A 20,019-nucleotide genomic window follows, 5' to 3' on the forward strand; every position below is an offset into this window, starting at 1 on the left:
GCCATTATCCACATACACATTGTCCACATTGCCCCATAGAAAACTAGTTTTGTGTTGTAGTACCAGGGAATAAGGTGTCCACATGAGGCCCAGTTGCTACTAAACAGGATTCTCTTTGCTAGATCCTCACTAGCAAACCAAAGACTAAATGAGCCTGGAGACTGATCTGTCTCTTCACCTACTAGGACTACTCTTCAGTGGGAATTGACTGCCTGTGCTTAAATTTATGTAAGAGATGCAAGACTATATGTGTTTTCTTTTAGAAGGAAACAAATACACTGAATAGGATAATGAGTAATCTGCAGGCTGCCCTTGGTGAGGAGGATGAGATGCAGTAATGGGATAAAGGCGCTGGGAAGGATGTGAAACCACTTCTAGTGAAGTGGCCAAGGGACATCTCAAGTCCTTTAAGTATTTTGTTTATCTTCAGTGAAAGTGTGTTGAGATGCTTGTGATGGTTCAGATAGTATTGAATTCATACTCTTTGTTTTATGGGTACTATCTTGGTAACATAATGGGTGTTTAATGCAACTCTGCCTGTCTCCCTTTTTCTACTTGTCTGGAATATCCTTGGTGTTTAAGAACAACCCTTATGTCAGCTTCTTTATTAAAGAATGTGCTGCGGAAATTATGCTAATTAAGCTGGAGTGTAATTATGGGCTAGAAAGATTATTTCACAGTCAGAATTGAATTGTTGTAGATAAATGTGCATTAACTTAATAGTGTGCAGCTAATTAGTTTTGCTATTTACTCGTAAAAGTTAAAAAAAAAGATGTAATCAGTTATACAAAAGCTTGAGAAATGAATATATTGCAAAACCAATGAGAAACATACTCCAAATCTCTCTTAATTATTGTTTTACTGGAATTTTTCTTAGTTTTCCTATTCTGAAATTGCAATGGACATGAGTAGCTAATTAAGATACTTAACTTTATGTCTATTTAAAATATACATTGTGCAAGTGAAATGTGTGGTTGCTAGTTTGACAGTTATATATCTGTAATTCCTACTAAAGTGTTTACAGCATCAGAGTGTCTTATACTCTTCACGAAAGTTAAATTGCTTTGGATCTCATAGTGTATCAAATGAAGATAGAAACTTTATTTTATGTGTGTATCTAACTTTACTTTTTATGTTTGTCAGCCAGCTGACATTTGTCTTTAGTATGGTTTAAGGAAGGAAAGAAGGAGAGTACTTACATGCTTGGACACATACACAAAATACCACATAAAATACTGTAGGTGCATAGTCGCAACAAAGTACTGAAGACCAAAGAACACAGTATTGCTTGACCACCATCTGAAAGACTGAAAGCCTTTGCCAGCAAACATGTGATTTTGTGTGTTCCAAGTCTCAGACATTCACAGGTGTGAAAGGAAGGCTACAGAACATTGTCCTTAATGTAAATTAGTATCGGCTTCTGGGAAAACCTAAGACAGTAATTTGATTTGTGTATAGAAATTCATATATAGGAATTTTTTGTAAGCCACGTCTGAGCATCCAATTCTTCCATTGACTTCAGAGTGAAAGAGACTACAGTATAAATTAAAGTAGTGGTTAAAAAGTGTAATCTCAGACTGAAGTGTGGTGTGGTCTGAACTTCATGTGCAATGTTGCCTACAGGGCTTTACTGTATGATCATCTTTTTTTATGCTGAAATGAAAAAATGTAGAAGAGGGATATATTTTTATGAAACAGAGAAAAATAATTTCAATAGCCAATATAGTGATCTCTCCCCTAATAAATAAATAACACCAGATGTAATATCCTCTGTTGCAGAACAGTTCCACAGCTTTTCCACACTGAGTTTTAATGAAATTGGATATCAGTTTCATTTTCATCAAGTTGTATCAAGAACACTGGTTCCTGGGTGAATTTGTATTTGCCATTAGAAGAAAACTTATGAACAGCAAGTATTGACACGGACCTAAAAAATCTCAAATTTTTTCCACTCCCAGCTCCCCTTGTGCAAAAAACACAGCTAAAAATCTGTTGACCAAAATGTAAAATTAAGGATGTGTAAAAAAAAAATTAATTTTTCTGCTCTGGAGGTTTTTATAGCTGGAGTTGATGCTGTCAGTTGAGCACAGAGAGAACAGTTTAAAAGTTTGAGGGAGTAGTGTTGGCCTTTCACCTTCAACAAGGAAATATGGGGGAAAAGGTTACCGAAATCTGAAAAGAAATTAGCTCTGAGGATAAAAGGGAAAGGTGCAATTCACAGTCTGTACTTCTTGCTGTTTGCAGAATATATCATAGTGTGTCACACACCAGCTAAGTCCTTGAATTAGTGAAAGTAATTGGCACTGGAATTCAGTATATCAGTTGAAAAATCTGCCCAGAACATGTTACAAGGAAATAAGTACCATACATACGACTAACAACTAAGTAAAATACAAGTAACTCATCCTTTTTCTGTCGATTGCTGTACTTCCACTGGCTGAGGAAAGATTTCTGATAGATTGAGGCACATATTTTCCCTTGATATATTCAAGTTTCAAAACCTCTTTAAGGTATTGATTCTGATTTCTAAATTACAGATACTTGGCAGTATTTCTCTCATCCATTAATAAGAGCAATTGCCCTGAATCAGTACCATGATTATTTTTTGCAGTGGATTTATTAGTGACATACAGTGTTTCACAGTTCAGCTGGAAACATTTCTGTAGAAATGCTGTGCAGAACAGTCTGCAGGCTCATTCTTTTTGTCACAGATAGAAAAGTTATGTCCCAGTTGTAACCTGACAATGGCAACTAAGGGAGGAGATAGTTTTCCCCATTTAAAGGATGTTGAATTTTACTGAGGCAGAACTATCGAATATACATGTGAGATGTCTATTTTATGCTGATTTAAAACCTACAGCCTGCTTCTGCACTAAACTCTGAGTATTGTTCATGTATAATAATTTTTTTCTTATTCAGCTTTTCCGTTAATTTTAGGTAAGACACTGTCCTGGTTTCAGCTGGGATGTGCTGTTCTTGGTCTGCTTTTGTTGCTGACGCATCAATTGAGGGTTGGGGATTTCCAGTGTGTTGTAGAGCACTTCGTAGTACTTTCTGTTAGTCATATTGGTCCATTAACAAACTCATAATTCTTCTGGCTTTTGAGTCATTTCGAAGACTTTCTAGGTTATTCTGTGGCCCAAACAGAGAACAGATACATTACCATGGTAGATACCCAGCTAAAAAACATCCTTTCTCCATTTACTTCCTTCTGTGAGTGTGGAAGTACAGCCTTGTTTTCTTAGTACTCTGAAAAGTGCGATATGTGTTATGTTTGTTGGTGCTTTGAGTAGAATAGGACAAAATTGAAATTGAAATACCCTGTTAGAAAAAGCAATAGAAATACAAAAAGAAATTGCTTCTTCTGAAAGGATGTGCAACAAATCTTTTTTTTATTATCGTTATTATTTATAAACTGAAACTGTTGTTAGGATCAACAGAATCCAGGATTGATTAAAATTTCTCTAGAGGAAGCCTTCTTTGGGCAATGTATACAGCAGCAGCCGTGGCAAACAGCAGGACGCTTGCAGTTAGAAATTAGCCTTGGTAGACCAGAAGGTATCCTCTCTTGCCCTGCACTCCTCTGAAATGCTGTTCAGATCCTCTGCATTTTTTATATACTTGAAAATCTTTTGCAGTCAGCTAACAGTGAATTGGTGTCTCTGGGTTCAGTGGGTTGAAAACTAGGAGTGAGGACTTAACTTGTACTATATATTTTTTATTTTTTTTATTTTTCCTCTGTGAAAGAGGCATGTAAGTGCTGTCTCTCTTTACCCATGCTTGGCATGAAGGTGATGATATCTGCATTAGGAGAGTTCCCTAGAATTTCTACAGTGCTTTGAAGATGAAGAGCATGTGATGGGAAATAGCAATAGTATTTGAGTGTCACTACTCATTGCTGGTGGATATTTTTCCTGCCATCCAACAGCTTTTATTTGAGGAATTTTTTAAAAATTTGACTCTTGTTATTAATCCTGTGAACTTTCTGTCTCATGAATGTCAAGTGTATCTTACATTATTACATTGGTTTGGTGGTTGTACATTGAGGTACATCAACTTAGCGTGCAGGAGATAAGTTTTTTTCATGCTTAATGAAAACAGAAATAAGGACAGCAAAGGAAAACCACTAGTCTGTATTTCCCTGTGACAAGAAAATCAAATTCAAGCACTTCTATAGAGTTGTACAACTTGCAACTTTAATGAATAGAATTAGTCTCTCTATTTTTCTAGAAGATTGAATAGGAATTTAGAAAATTGAGAAAAGAAAATTAGTACAGTTTGTTACTTGTTTGTTTTTTCGTTTGTTTTAATTCAGTATTAGAAATTTATGTAGTCTTTTTCCTTGGTGTTGGTGTTTCAGGGACAGCAGAATTGGTGTTTCAGGACAAATTCTGGATTTATGAATTTGTATAATATCTTGAGTCACCGTTAAGTTTTATGGTTTAATATTCATTATTTAAACATCAAACGAATATCTATTCTGAAGAGTTTGCTTTGCTCAGAAAGACAGGGAGCGCTGCAAAGTGTTGCATAGATAAGAACTATACCTGGGCATTGATGTGTGGAGATAAGAGTTTCTGCTATCCAGCAATAAAATAAGCCAAAAGTGCACTCCATGGAGTAATCATTAAGGAGTGAAATAGCACAAGATATTTAGGATTAATACTTTCTGTTAGTTTAGGTGAACATCTTTTCTTGGTCTCTCACCCTGGCTGTAAAAAGTATTTCTGCAGCTTGTGTTAACTGTATGCTCTGTTGAAATTTCCTATTTTCTGCTATTTGCACACATAGAAAAGACCCAGTTTTAGTGCTGGTGGTCCCTACTTTCCTGTGGCAGTCTCCAGGTTACCCAGGTGGTAATATGTCCCAGCTTTTCATTTGTGAACAGGAGGGAAACATCCAGTTTCATTGTTTCTTGATTTACCCAAACCTGAAAAGGCTTGACTTTCAGTCATCCCTGCTGGAAAAGTTCTTCTGTCACTGCCATCCAACTCAGATGATCTGCTGGAGCCAGAAGCTTGATCAGGCAAAGAGAGCAGGAGGGAGAGACAAACCATGTGTCGTCACATCAGTTATCATGAAAATCATTCTGCTTAATAACATGACATTGAAAAGCTTTGACTGGAGAGAGGTGGAATGCCTCAAAACCTTTTGGGAACTTTTGTGGTTGTGGTTATTTCAAAAAGTAATGTGGATGCTCTGAGTCTTTCAGGGAATACTGTGTACCAGCTTCTTCTCCTGAAGATGAGTGTGGTTTAAATCATTAACATTGGTGCTGTTAGGCTAATGTTTAAGCGTTCTTTTCTTGCAGCTTTTTTTGCTTTTTTTTATAGCTGCAATATTTAGTTGTTATCATGCATGTGGGGAAATAAAATAAATATCTTCATTGCTAAAGTGCTTCTCCCATTTTCCTAGGAAAATCAGGGATTTGTGGAGTAACATTTGTTCTTTATATTTTTTTATGGCCAGATGGGAGCAGGAGCTCAGAATCTTTTTTCTTCCTATTATTGAAATACAGAAAGTTTTAGGAGCCTTTGAAAGGGAACAGTAGTTCTAGAAAAGAAGACAATTTTGATTTACGAAAATCTCTCAAACCTCAGAGAAAGGCATTAAAGTAAATGACTCTGTCTGACTGTGAATCAATGACAGGGTCAAGGCTGGAATCCCCTCGGTCTTTGTACTGTTTTAATCTCCTGTCTATGTTTCCACCTTTCTGATCTATGAGGAAAGCATATCTGCATCTGTAACAGCCATTCTGCCAGTGAACAGCATTTCACAGTCTCCTGAAATCTGCCCTGTGACATGTGAACTCCTGTAGATGGAGAGAGGCCAAGTGTAAGCTGGTCTCTCAGGGAAGGGTTAACTTGGCATGTTTTCACAGCTGTAATGTATTAAGCTTCTGTAGTAGGAGGTCAGAAAAATGTTATGCATAGCAGGAAAAAAGAAGAAAAATTAGGCAGCTTAAAGACATCTTGATATCTTACCTAATTTGCCTCCTCCTTGCATTTGCAGAAGCAGTCTCTGTATATGCCAATGCCTGCAGAGGAAAAGATAAAACAAATTTTTCAAGACTTTTTCAGCTCAACAACCCCAAAAGACAAATACCACTTTCTAACAAAAGCAAACAAATTAACTAAACAAACCAAATAGTACAAATGGCAAAATTAAAGATATTCTAAAGCTCTGAAGTCCCTGCTCCAACCCCACAGTCTAGAGGAGAGATAACATTGTACCAACGGAAGTAGGGTATGGCTACCTTAGGACACAGACAGCTTTTTTCATAAGAATCAGAAATGCAAACTCCCTCACGGGGAATGAGAGAAGTAAATATTTATAGATCAGTACCAATAGAGTGAAAAAAATATTTCATAAAGGTTCATAAATACATTTCAATTAAGAAATGTATTGAGAAGAAATGTAAATGAAATGAGGGTAACCTTGAGCAGATAATACTCACACCTGTGAATATAATCATGTTGTACTGGAGGCAGTAACCTGGAGCTGTGAATAGTATCATGTGGGCCAGTGTCATTAAATAATCTTTACTCAACTGTATCATCTTAAAATCTTTTCCTCTTCAATGAAAATGTTCATTAAATCTACAGACAGTTCAGCTCCGGGCCGTTTTTGCTATGTTGAAGTAGTTCTCATCTTGCCTCTTCACAGGCTCACAGGCTCACTCCTTAGAGTTATTTTATTTTAAAATACAAATCACAGGTAGTAATGTAAAAACAGAATAATGATGCCTTATCAAAGAACATGCAAAGGCAGAACTGCAGGAGGGTATATTTGCCATTGTACAAGTCAGTTTTAGCCCTTTACTGTATTGGAGATGTGATTTTTTTTTTGAAGTACTGGATTAACCCAGAGACCCCAAGTTTATGGCTCTATTAAAGAGCTGGGACATGCTGAGCATCTCCATCGCTGCTTGGCAGACCTGGGCAAGAATCCTGTGCATCTGACACATCACATCCTTCTCTGCACCTCATTAGCAGACACAAATACATTGTGAAAAACACATTTGTGGTGAATCTGTAATAAGATGTAAACCAGAAATAAGAACCCAAGCTCTCGTGAGATTCGCTGTGACCAGTGGCTGGAGAGTAGACAGAGCCATCATGCCTGCTTCTCCAATGCTTTGCAAAAGCAATTAGTATCCTTAGTTACCAGCTGGAGACCTTTTGGTAGCCTTTTTAAAACCGGTGCACGTATAGATGTAACAGGAATTTTGCTTTTGCTTTTCTGTGTAGCATCAGCATTTTCAGTAGCAGAAGAAGAAAATTCTGGCATAATCCAAGCAAATACTCAGATGCAGTACATACTCTGTGTTCAGCAGCACCTTTAACTGACCCCACATAGCCGGTGCACTCAGCTGTGTTGCTAACAGTCTTTTAAGTCTGCATCTCTTTTGCTTTCTGACATGTGTATGTGATATGATGGCAGGAGCAGGAACTGGTTTCAATGCATTACTTGCAGTACCCAAATCAACCTGAATTTCTAGGTGCTATTAATTCTGTGTCAGAGTTGTTGTGTCTCATGCACAGCTCCTTGTTGATTCTCTTCAGTTGTTCACAGATAAAATGTAGCCTATTGTGTTAGTCTATGCATACATATTGCCGGCTTACATACAGCTTCCCCTTTGGGTCCTCTTACACTCCTGGAACAGTAGTCTCCTGTAATCCATGGAACAGCCTTAGTCACCACTTCAAGCTAAAATCTTCTGCAGAATTCAAAATGAGATCAATCCTCCTACATTCCTAGAACACAGTTTCCATAATAAAAAGAAGGTGGAACACGTTAGTGTGTTCTGGTCAGTCTCATCCAATGAAGATGCTTCTGAGAAAAAATGCAATTTGACAACATGCCCAAATATTTGAAGTTATGCCAAATGCCACTTTCCAGACAAAACTGTGAAGTTCTTGCACAGCTTGGATACTGTTGTGGAAAAACTCACACCACCGTCAGAAGCCTTTAGCTGACCTGAACAGATTAGTGTTGTTATTCCAAGGAAATCATAGGCAATAGCAGAAGATCTTGCACGTACAGGTACTACCTTACTCTTTATTTTTGGATCAACTACACAGATACTTTGTTAACATTCTCAAAATGTCACCCACCTCCTCTGATTTACTCCAACCTTCTGGCTTGTTTCACCATCTGTGTGGATTGCCTCACTCAGTTTTTGGAAGCATGGGGATGCTAATAAGGGAGATGGGCTTAGGGACATGGTTTGTTTAGGATATTCACTACCGTTTCAAATTTTGCATAATTCTACTTTATAATTTTACTAGGGATTAGGTTCTCATATGTTGCCCGTTTAACTAATTTTCATGTGGCACAATCTCAGATATTTCACAGAAATAGAGGTAGATTTGATTTTCATTTTCCTTCTCCTTTCCTTTAATCTGACACTTATCTTTGTCAAATACCACCCTACTACTGCTTTTTCTTGGTAGGCAGTCAGTTTATTCCAGCTCTTGACTTCCCTACTAATTGTTTTCTCTTACTTTTTGTTTGGCTCTCTATTTTAAAACATATTTTTTGTCATATAGGTATGCTTAGAGGCATGGCCTGACTGTTCCTCCACATCTATGCAAAATGTTCCAGATACATTTTGTGCCTTTGTCTTTAAGAATTTCCAGTCCTTTTCCCTTCTCCAGAGCAATGCCAGTTGACTTCATTAAGTAGCCTTTCTAACTTTTCATAATGCAACTAAATTAAAAAAAAATTAAAATAAATATTGTTAATAGAGCTGCAAGCCTGTTGTTCTTAAAAAAGCCCCCTCTTTCTCATTCTCACTTTTTTTCTCCTATAAAAGACTAGTATAAAACAAATGAAAAATTTAAACCCCTAGAAACTAGTCTTTCTTGCCCTGAAGGCTGCTAAAATTATCACAATTATTCAAGCAGCCTTAACTGTTGACAGAAGTTCTTGTTTGTTTTATATAGCTACTGTATTTCATTTAGAAACTTCTAAAAATATCATCATCTTAGAGACCATCTGCTTAAAATGACAGTGCATACTAGGGCTAAATTTTTGAACTTTTTTTCCTGCTTTGTTCATTTTCTCTCCTAAAACTGGTTACATAACAAACTCAGTATTCAGTGCTAAAGGTTTCTTCTCTAAATTAATTTTCTGCTTACATCCAGTGTGTACACAACCATTTCCAATAGGTTGTGTACACAATACATCGGTCATTTGCTGATTTTTTTTCTGGGAGATCAGAGGGGAAAAGTAGAGAGAGCCTTGTTTTCATATGTGTCGAGTCTGCAGGTTCCTCAGAACAATTAACTGTACCTTTGATGAAGGGACCTTTTTTCCTTTTGCCCCCTCATTGCCTCTTCTTTCCTGGATTCCAGGACAAGAGGAAGAAGAGGAACCTGAGCTAGTTGTCAGGGCCCATGATGTACTACTGCACATAACAGGCCTTTTGTTCAGTTGGGTTTTGATTGGTTTGTTTTTTGGTTGGTTCAAGTAATATACGTATTGTGAAGGAGGAAATTTCCTTTTTGGGAGAATTTGGTGATAGAAGTTCCAACACTTTGACATGTAGTTATTTACTGTAAAACAACTACTTTCTAATGTTCCCTCTCATTCTCTTGTTATACAAGCTGTCTTATTCTGGTATTTTGTATCCTCCCCAAAATACTGACACCTGCACTTGGAATCTAGGATTGAAAATGAGAATAAATTAGAAGTGGAGGTAGGATAATTTGTCCTCAGTAAGGTTGGTGGATTTTGCTTTTCATTTCTTATTTTTATTTAAACAAAAATTCTGGAATATGTCTTTGGTTTACTGAGAGCTGTTTATGTAGAAGACAGGTCTAATAGGTTTGAAGAATCTTTTAGCGAGTGTTAACATGGTTAACTGGAAGAAAGCAAATACATGAGGAAGCTAACATGTCAGATAACACTGTTTCTGGGAATTATCTCTGGGAATTTAGGGTTTGTTTATGGGTTTGTACTACCCATTCTTTAACAGAAATAAGTGCTTAACCAATTAATCCCTTCCTTTTCACCTATTGACAAGAGTAATGGTAAGCTGGTATACAAAGAAAACTGAGGTGTTTGCCATCTTTGGCTACTGAAGTTTCTAGCCTTCCCTGACACCTTTTACAATGTTCTCTAACTTTTCAAAATATCAGTGAAATGTAAGTCTTTCTGAATCTATGCAGATGTCTTTTGCAGAAGCTTCCAACAGTCTATATTATCTAAAGGTTTATTGGAATCGTCCATATGTGATTTATTATTACATATTTATGCTCTCTTTATATTAAATGCTTAATGTGAAATTAAATAATCATGAGTTAACGTATGCTTTGTTAGAAGAGAAATAACCAATGAAATTCTGAGTGTATTTTTTACATCCCATATTTATATTCTGAATCTTCATACAACTGTAATGACAGCTCTCAATCTCGCAAATGTCCCATATGAGAACAGACAATCCCTCTGTTCTGTAGCAATTCATTATTATTGCAAAATAAATCTTGTTTCCAAGAAGTGTCTTGGAGAAATGTCATATTTAAAGTGTGCCTGATTTTGCTTGGGGCAGATTGCAGAGATACCTTGAATTGCCTCAGTGACATATACTTAACCTCACTGCAGCAGAACCCTTATAATCTGGGAAGGAAACTGATGATCAAGACTATTTTTTCAAATGTTACAGCTGGACTCTGCAACAGGTCTTGCAAGTGTTTTTGGCAATAAGCTCCCGTGTGGTAACTGCATGGTAACTGCAACAGAGAATTTTTTCAGAAGTCACCTCTTTTCCCTAATTTCTCTCTGTTAGCCTGAATATGTAGCACCAGATGAAAGATGGTAAAAATATTTATATGGCACTGGGGAAAAGGCATGTGATAACTAAGTATATCATGCAGAGCAGCTGTGTGTATCCCTGGCTCTTGGGACACAAAGTCCAAAGCCATTTTCATGAATGATTTTATCCTTAAATACAGAGGGGGAAAAATTACGTGAAGTGGCAGATTGATTTTAAGTTCAGGTCTGGAAACTGCAAAATACCTGCAGGGACTTGTTCAACATATATGGATTCAGTTCTTTCATGTGATGCTAATGGCATTTCATATTTTGTAGGATTAATGAAAAGTGCAAACACTGAGTCTTTGTGTTTGCCTAGCTGCTTTGGATAGAGTAGAAGAAATGAAGATTTAAAAATTATCCAATGTGAAAGTGTGTATTGCATAATTGTAAAATTATAGAATCACAGGACTGAGGTTGGAAGAGACCTCTGGAAGTCACCTGGTCCAAACCCCTACTCAGAGAGGGCCAGAGATGTGTAAGGGTTTTACACTGACTGTATCTGGAAGAAAATAAATCAAGAGACAAAATTGGTCATTGCTTTTTATATAAGCTAGACATTCGTATCCCACAAAGATTGCAGTAACTGAAAAGGACTTTTTGACAAATTAGCATTTCGTAGCAAACCATTTGTGGTTCTGATTCTAGCCTCTATATTTTCATTTTAATAAAGGATAATGGTATGAGCATCTATTTTCTTTCTTATATTATAAATTCATATAGCCATTTTATATAGGAAAATTTATGTTAGAGAACTAATTCCATGAAGTCATTTCTTCTTATTATACTTGACGTATTTTTTTTCAGAGAAGTACAGTTTAAAATAAAAAATATTTTCCTATTTGATTTAATGTTTGCTTTGAAAGTAGTGGGGGAAAAAAAAAATCAAAATATTACTTAGCCATTTCTATGTTCTTTGTTGACCCAACTGTTGCCACATTTATCCACTAATAGCAGAATTTTTGATGAATCTTTTGCGTTTGCTTTCACACAGAGAGTTTGGATGGCGGGATCCAGAGCTTCCAGAAGTTATACAGATGTTACAGCATCAATTTCCCTCAGTACAGTCAAATGCTGCAGCCTACTTACAACACCTGTGTTTCGGAGACAATAAAATAAAAGCAGAGGTAAGATTTATAAACCCTTTTTTCAGCAGTGTTGCTGTTTGCCATTTATCATTACCAGTTATTTATATGTGCTTTAAAAAAAATCTTACAAGAGAAATCATGGATATATACCTGGACCCATTTTACTCAAGCTTTCAGTTATTTGTTACCATTACAGAAAGTAAAAAATGCATAAAAATATTGTTGTCATTCATTGTTTTGTTTTCTTTGGACTATTTTGATTGATTGCATACCATTTAAAAACTGTATCAGTAGTTGTTCAGTAATCAGCTAGTGGTGTAGTCTTGATCTCACTGAAACATATGGGCATTTCCTTAGGGTTCTCAAAGAGACATTTGGACACTAAATACAAACACAGAAGATGAAAATTAAGCAAAAAGGTTCTGAATCAAAGCCTACTTTAATGTATAATTGTGTGAATAGAGTCTAATTTCACTGAGTTTGCAGCTTGAACTGTAATCATTGGTCTATGAACTTGAAATTCAGTGAGGATTGCATCTGAAATGCAATTCAAACATTAATATAGACTTTGTTCTTACCTGTAGCTGATAGGTACTTCTTGCTTGCTTTTTCCCTGTGGTTAATGGGACCAGCACAGCTTTTGGCACAAGCTGAAACAGAAGGAAGGTGGCTCTGAGGGATCTGACAAACACACAGCAGTCAATTAAAATTGAATGAGTGAAGCTGTTACCAGCCCCAGCTGCCTCCCCTGGCCCTCTCAGAGATGCTACTAGTCAGGGACATGTGGTGTGCACATAAATCTGTGCTGTACTGGCATCTTTTATCCTGGCATGTAGAGGTAAACTGAGATCAAGATCTGCTATTGCTTACTTGTCAGAACTGAGCAGTGATGCTGGCTTGCTAGTGCTTCATTATCCTTACCCTCAGAACATACCACTCTGTGAGTCTATTTGGCTACAGCAGCTTTCCCTTCCAGGCTTTTTCATGCTGAGGACATTCCTGAGTGAGTAAGCATGTGGTCTGCTGGCACTGGCAGAATTGCACTGGTTGTGTACATCAAACATCTTAGAAATAGTGATAAAAATATATTTACATGACTGTAAAATGAAGGATGTTTGTGCACTGGAGAACAGAACTCTGGTACAGGTATCACTGAAAATTTTAACTGGACTCTCTCCCTGTACTCTTCTCTCATCCTTATTCAGAAATTAGTTCTTCAGTAAGAGAATTGATTATTCTTTGAGAAAGGAAGTTAAATAATTAGAGCAATTTATTCATTGTACAATCTCTGCTGCCTCCTGTAAGCCATAGACTGAGAGACCTTAAGTGGCTATTCCATTGGAGGGAAGAAGATGGTTTGATTTTTGTTGCTAATCATTTAGGGAAAAAGACGTCTGATTGTTGTTGATTTGATCATTTTTGATCTCACCCATCCCAGTAGGATATCACCCTTTGTAAGCTTCCGACTCGTGAGCTGGAAGGGTGAAGGTAACTATATGAAACAGTAGAGCACTAGGGAGCATTCTGAGCTTCTTCTGTGAAAAAAGATAACAAATAAAACAAGGATTCCTCCACTTCTTTTGTTATTATTCAGGACTTTGATATACTCCTTACTCCATAATACCTATACTGCTATGGAAACAAACCAAAATACTTTTTTTGAAAGAGTTCATCTGAGAATATGCTTTCAAACTTCTGATACTTTAGGTTTTTGTAAGACAACAGAAAAAAGGGATGTATTGTATACTTATCTAATGCTTTGTGGAGCTTTTCAGACTAAAGCATCTAACATTAGCAAACTGTTTTATCTCTATCTATCTATCTACCAACCTATGTTATTTAATGATAAGTCTCGTTGTGTTTGGGTCATGACTCAGCAGACAAAACAGTTTCTGTGTTTGTTTGTTGGGATTAGGGTCAATCCAAATGGCTTGTACTATACTTAGGGTCTACTTGAGCTCTCCACTGAATCAGAATTTCTTGAGGAACCTTTTGTGTGAGAGCTCAAAATCTTGTTGATAAGGGGATATCAGAGCAGATATTCCAGATTCTTACTATGTTTATAGCCAGGCAGAGTAACTTGAGTGGTCCTGTTGAACCTACCTGGGACAACTCCTATGATAACTGTTAAGAATGTGTCTGAATTATGAGTTGAACTAACACCTAAATAATAGAAACTGATATCAAAATTCTCTTTTCTGCAAAGTATTTGTGTTGCAGTTGCGTGTTGTGGCCAGTTCTCCTCTGTCTGAGAATGATCACATTTAATATCCAATTCCTTCTTCATGGAAAGCAGCATTCCAGTCCTGCTGCACATGGTCGCAGGGAACCCTGCAAGCTCCAACACAAGAGGCAAGGAAAAGAAGCACCAGGACACATCCTGTTTTCTTTGCAATCTCTTTTTGCCATTACATAGCACAAGAATTTCATTTGTTTTGAAGCGCAGAAAACACTGCTCTTTGACCAAATACGTAACTTTAACATAGCAGATGACTTGGGCTAAAGAAAAAATGCTATCTTGGTGGTCTTTCAAAGAGTGGAGAAAGGACTCACATAGAAATATGTAAGTTAAAAATGCTGCTGGTATTTCACATGCCTGACAGGCACTGAGAAAAAAAAGCAAATTGAATTCACTAAATAATTTATTCAATATTAATCTGTAATGTAATGTATATGTATAATGTATATATATATATATGTATGATAATATAATAAACAATGTAATGTATACAACAATTTAGTTTATTTACCTGGTTGTATTGAATTTGAAATGCAATGCAGTTGTTAAAGTTTCAATGCTGGAGTTATCCGACAGGGAAAGAAAAAGTTCTTTTACCTTTATCAGTATTGAGCATCAAATTGTCACCCTGCAATTAATGACTATTTCATCCAGAGTTTCTGGAAATAACTGTCCTGAAATACTTTTTTTTTATTATTCTTTTAAGCATGATTTATACTGTATCACCTACTGAAAAGGTGATTAATGATCTATCCTCTGAATCTGACCATTCTTTCAATCTCCCAGTTTTGTTTTTGTATAGTGGCAGGACAGAGACCTTTATATTCTTTTTTTTGGAACAAGGTCAACTAAACTTTAGACAGAAATAGAAAATAGCAGCTGTGACTATAGGCATTTCTGAGATTACTAGCACCCTTTATGGTTTTTACCATTAAGTTTTTCTCTTCTAAAATATTTCAATTTCTGTGGCTGTAATGGGGAACACTATCCCTTGCTTCCTTTGTCCCCCCAAAAAGAAGAAGTGGAAATGCTCTTTAGAAAACAACCGTGAAAAAGATACTCACTTAAAAATGTTTAAAGTCTGGCTAGGGAAACTAGAGATATTTTTCCCGTCGTGACCAAGTTCTTTATAGTAGGTGTTATTTCTAAAGCACAAGTTGATCACAGGCATACTTCTGAATTGGGTGGCATCACTCTAAATGTGCCTTTATTGGTACGTAAGTGCAAATGCCCTGTTCAGTTTTATGTAACACTGAGGTCTGCAAATGCCTTTCTCTAACTTCAAGGACTTTCAAACAAAGTTGGTAACTGTTTATGTGAAGATGCCCCAGGCTGGATACTAAGGTGTCAGAAGCCATTTACTTTTTCACAAAAAAACCCTACCTTCTGGAGTGACTTATGTTTTATATTTCTGGTAGAATTTTTATTTTTCCCCTTCCAGCCCTGATCATAGCAGAAGAGCAATAGGTAAATGCAATAAACACTGACCATTGATAAAGACGGTGTTGTTATTTCTTGCGGGTGCTGCCGCTTCTATGCTGCTCAAAACCATTTAGTGCTAGTCTTTATTTCAAAGTACAATTTTAACTGCTGCTCTTACCTGAAAGTTTTTCACAAATGCTACTTCTGAGTCCCTTTAAGTCTTGCTTAACAGCAAGGCAGCTGCTACATCTGCTCTCAGTAGTGCTTCTCATTCTCTACTTTTATTCCCTGTGCTGGGTGGTTAGGTAGTACAGCAGACATTAGAATGGAGTTGAAGAAATTGGATTATTTTTGCTAATGTTTGATAGTTGATTTTTCATCTTGTGTTGAACAGTAACCGGCCCTCACTAAGGGTCTCACATATGTAAAAGGGGACATAGGGAGGCAGAAGGCTAAAGGCTGTAAAAATTACCAGGCAGCCCATTACAGTTATGCATAATAATTCTGAAATTCAGAATCTCAGAATACTTCAGTAATTCTTTATATAAATTATTCTTTCATTGATGACAGTGAAGAATGTAACTAAAAGGCAAAAGGAAAGGAGAGAAGAAGTTTTGATCAGATATTTGAAAGCAAATGAAAAGCTGATCAGGCAGAAGAGCACAGGAAGACCCTTTCAGATGGCATTTTCTCCTCAGGAGAGGACTCTTACACAAACAGTGGTGAGATTGTGAGCAGAGCCAGAGTAGCTGCCCCTGGATGCCAAGAAGTAACAGACAGGGGATATAGGAAAAGAGAAGCATTTTAAAATACTCAGCAGAGAACATTTCTTTAAAAGAGCACATTCTATTAAACACAGGATTCATTCTTCCACAGCATTTTTTCTTCCTGTAATGACATTTTCCTCTTTTGTATGAGGTCACCGTGTAAAGGGATTGAATTGTGCAGTTTCACACGCCAACACCATTTTGCTCTCATGGAAGATGGCAGCCTGCCATCAGCTGCAAAGGTGTAACAGGTCACTCAGGGTTTCTGGCACCAATAATTGCTTTCTGCAAGCTAGGAAATTAATTTTTGCCAGCAAAGTCACAACACTTGAGATCCTTCTCTCAGGAAAATACTGCAAGGATGCCAAATAAAAGAACAGTAACTGTTGAACTGTCCTGCCTGAAGCCTTCTCTTGCATCCTAAATAAATACTGCTGGATTGGACACTTTCCTCTTCATCTTGGAGAGCATTGCCATATACTCCCTTCAGGAGAAAAGTATCAGTCCAGACATTATCATATGGAGTTCTAAAACCTGAGTGATTGCATGCCGAAATCATCTCTTTTCCAGCTTGCTGAAATTCATCATTCACATTCATTTTATGATCAAAATAAAGGTATTTCTACATCTTCTTCTGGGAGTTTTTCAGAGTGCCCAGAACCCTTTCAACATGGTACCACCACTTGTTCACATGTCAGGCAGTGGACATAAACCATGCAAAGGAATTAATTCACCACAGCAAAACAAGGAATTTCCTATTCCACCATTTCATATGGGCAGGCAGCTTACCTTGCACCGTGCATCTTGTAGCATTCTTGCAGTCCCATTAATTTGGGGTGGAATATGGGGGCTGAAGATCTTTTCCCCTAGCCTGTTGAAAGATTTGTAAATCACAAACCTGGAACGGATGAAAGATGAGTCCTCTTTTTTTTTTGATTGATAGAAACGAAGCCCTTTTTTGCCCCATGATCAAAATCCCATCACTTGGATATACTATGTCTTGTCTCACCTTCTTTCCACAGAAGATTTTGTGAAAGCAACCTTTGTTTTCTGCTATTGCTTTTTTCTTTTTTTTTTTTTAAATCAGACCCTTTTGATTCCATTTTCTGACCTGTGTAACCAGTCATGATCACTCTACTCCCTTCCGTTTTATTTATTCCAGCAGTCAGTGGCTTGAGTTCTATTTCTCTTTTAAGGCAAGCAGATATAAATGGTTTGTTTCTCCCAATGCTTTCTGCACTTCAAGCTCTTCTCTATTGATAGGTATACAAGAGAGTATTTATGATAGCATTTCAGTAACTACAGTGCCAGTTTGAAGTGCCTAATATGTCTGCTCTGGATGTCTCTTTATGCTGTCTCCATGATACCCTCTCTCCTCTTGTAGTTTGAATTGTGTGCATCAAAGAAACACTAATTCACTGCCTATAGTACAAGCCTGTGGCTGAACATTTTTCCTCTTTAATATTAACTAAAACAAGTGAGGCAGAAATGACTGCATTGGTCTTGACACAATAGTCTAAGTTAACATTGTTAAGACCACCTAAACTCTTAAAAATTTTAAAATATTTTTATTGTTTAGAAGAATGCTAATAAAAAACACACTTTCATTCACTATCATTTTAAAGTATTGTAATTCTATTTCTCTCTTTAGCTAGACTCCAACACTGAATTACTAAATAATGTTTATGAGAGTATATCACTCTGGCTTTTTCTTGCTAATATATTGTCTTTACTTTCCTAATAAATTCCAGAAACATGGGTAAATATAAATATAAAGTGGTAAGCCCTTTCACTTTTTTTTAGTTTACTTTCTGTCTGGTAATTAAATCTTAGACTGACAGTCTTGCTTTGAAAAGCATTTCTGAATGCATTTCTGTGTTTAGTTTTGGCATCTTACTTATACATTACCACTTTATGATATTTATCTCTTCTGATGAGAGAGTGCATGTCTTTGTTTTGTGCACATTGATTAAGGCTGAGTATTAATGGATGTCATTGAGCACTGTGCAATACTCCCACAATCTGTGCTTTCTGTAGCACAGAAGAAGTGGCATTTTAAATTCTGGGATCCCTCTGGGGTCATTTCACCATGGTTATTCTTGATTTTATCATCAGAACACTGTGCCTGAATTATAATACTGATGCACTGTGTACCTGGCATATATTTCACTTGATTTAAGATTAGGAAGGTGTTTCAGTTGTTCAATAAATGAATTAATTACAAGCCCCAGAGGAGTGACGTTTGGTTAAAGGAGGGAAAGGAAGATTTAGGATGTTAAGCTAGGATATTAATGGAAGACTGCACAGCAACATAGAGGCAGATTGCTGGGGCCAGTTCTTGTCTTCTAATCCTCTGCTCTGCTAAGGAACCCAATGAATGCTTTGGGTTTATTGCCTTCACATTTCAAAATTATTCCTTTTGAAAAAAAGCCTCAATTGGGAATAAAGAATCAGTATTGTAAAGAGACATGATTTTAAAAAGAAATAAACAAGAGTGTATTATTTCATAAATGTAATGCAACATCTAGTTGTGATTGAGGTTTGAGTTAATGCTAGATAAGCAAAATTAGACATTTTGCTTGCCCTCCTGTTTTCAGTCATTTTGTAACATACCATTCTTCCTCATCTTGAAAGGATACTGAATCAAATTAATTTACAAAGTGACTGAAAACATTATTTTACAAAATTGTGGGCTTAATATTGAGCATATGTATTGGTATTTTCATCCCACACACTGCTTTACTGCTTTCATGTTCCTCTCCATCCACTGTCCAGTTATTCCCTCTCCAGGGAATAACCAAATGGACAATATTTTCCTGACTCTTCCCAGTTCTTTTTTAAGGTTTTTCTATGATACTAGTATATAGTCAGGGACAATTATTTAGAGCTAAAGCAAGCCAAAATCTTTTTTTTTTTGTTCTAGTAGTTAATGAATGTCCATGTTTCATATGGATAATTGCAAGTTTGCTCTTTAGACTATCCTGTTTATGCACTACACAGCAAACTGTTAGCAGTATTCACAAAAATCTTTGGGGTACAGAATTTGACCTCTGTTCTGCTTCTGTTTAGGGTCGTGGCACTAATCTTCTTCTGGGCTGAGGTCTTGAACAACAACCTGCCTAGACCTCCTGATTATCTGGGTTTGGCATTCACTCCTACAGTGTCTGCCTCACTGGATATGAGAATACTGGCTAAAGGTTTCTATCTTTTTCAGCTCTGGACAGTCCAAATAAGCACATAGAAGAGAATTTTAGGGATTAAACTTGATTAACCAAAAAAAAAAAATCAGATGTGAATATCTGGTGATAGTGCTTTTTAAGCAGTTAGGAGAAAAGAAAAAAAATCAGTATTATGTGTGCAAATGAGTACCTTCATGCTACTTTCTGTGGTATGCATCAGATGCAGGCAGAGCATTGCACTGTGTTGTGAATCTCTCTCCACTGGTCTGAGGAAAGCATGTTGCAGTTGTATTAAAACATTTGCAAAAACTGTATCTTTTATGTTTGAAAATATTATGTCATAGGGAAGGAAAGGTAATACACAGTGAAAGACATAGGAAATATGATGTTCCTACATTTTGAATTGGCAATAAATATATTTGCAGCCTTTTCCAGCAGTATAATGTTCTAGTGTGTGTGCCATGGATTTCTTTCTGTTCATAACTCTCCTGTCAATTGCTTCTCTG

General features: G+C 36.7%; 1 protein-coding gene across 6 annotated transcripts in view; it reads left to right on the forward strand.

Annotated features, from left to right (window-relative positions):
• CTNND2 (catenin delta 2) overlaps positions 1 to 20,019 on the forward strand; it is a 627,538-nt gene that overhangs the window by 453,498 nt on the left and 154,021 nt on the right. For all 6 annotated transcript variants that reach the window (XM_051799301.1, XM_051799302.1, XM_051799306.1 and 3 more), the window contains one exon: positions 11,813 to 11,945. In XM_051799301.1, coding sequence (XP_051655261.1) covers positions 11,813 to 11,945 — 133 coding nt within the window. The remainder of the gene's footprint in view (positions 1 to 11,812; positions 11,946 to 20,019) is intronic.

This window comes from Manacus candei, unplaced genomic scaffold, assembly GCF_025592945.1.
Source record: "Manacus candei isolate 608988 ecotype Guabito, Panama unplaced genomic scaffold, ASM2559294v1 h1tg000049l, whole genome shotgun sequence".
Taxonomy (NCBI): domain Eukaryota; kingdom Metazoa; phylum Chordata; class Aves; order Passeriformes; family Pipridae; genus Manacus; species Manacus candei.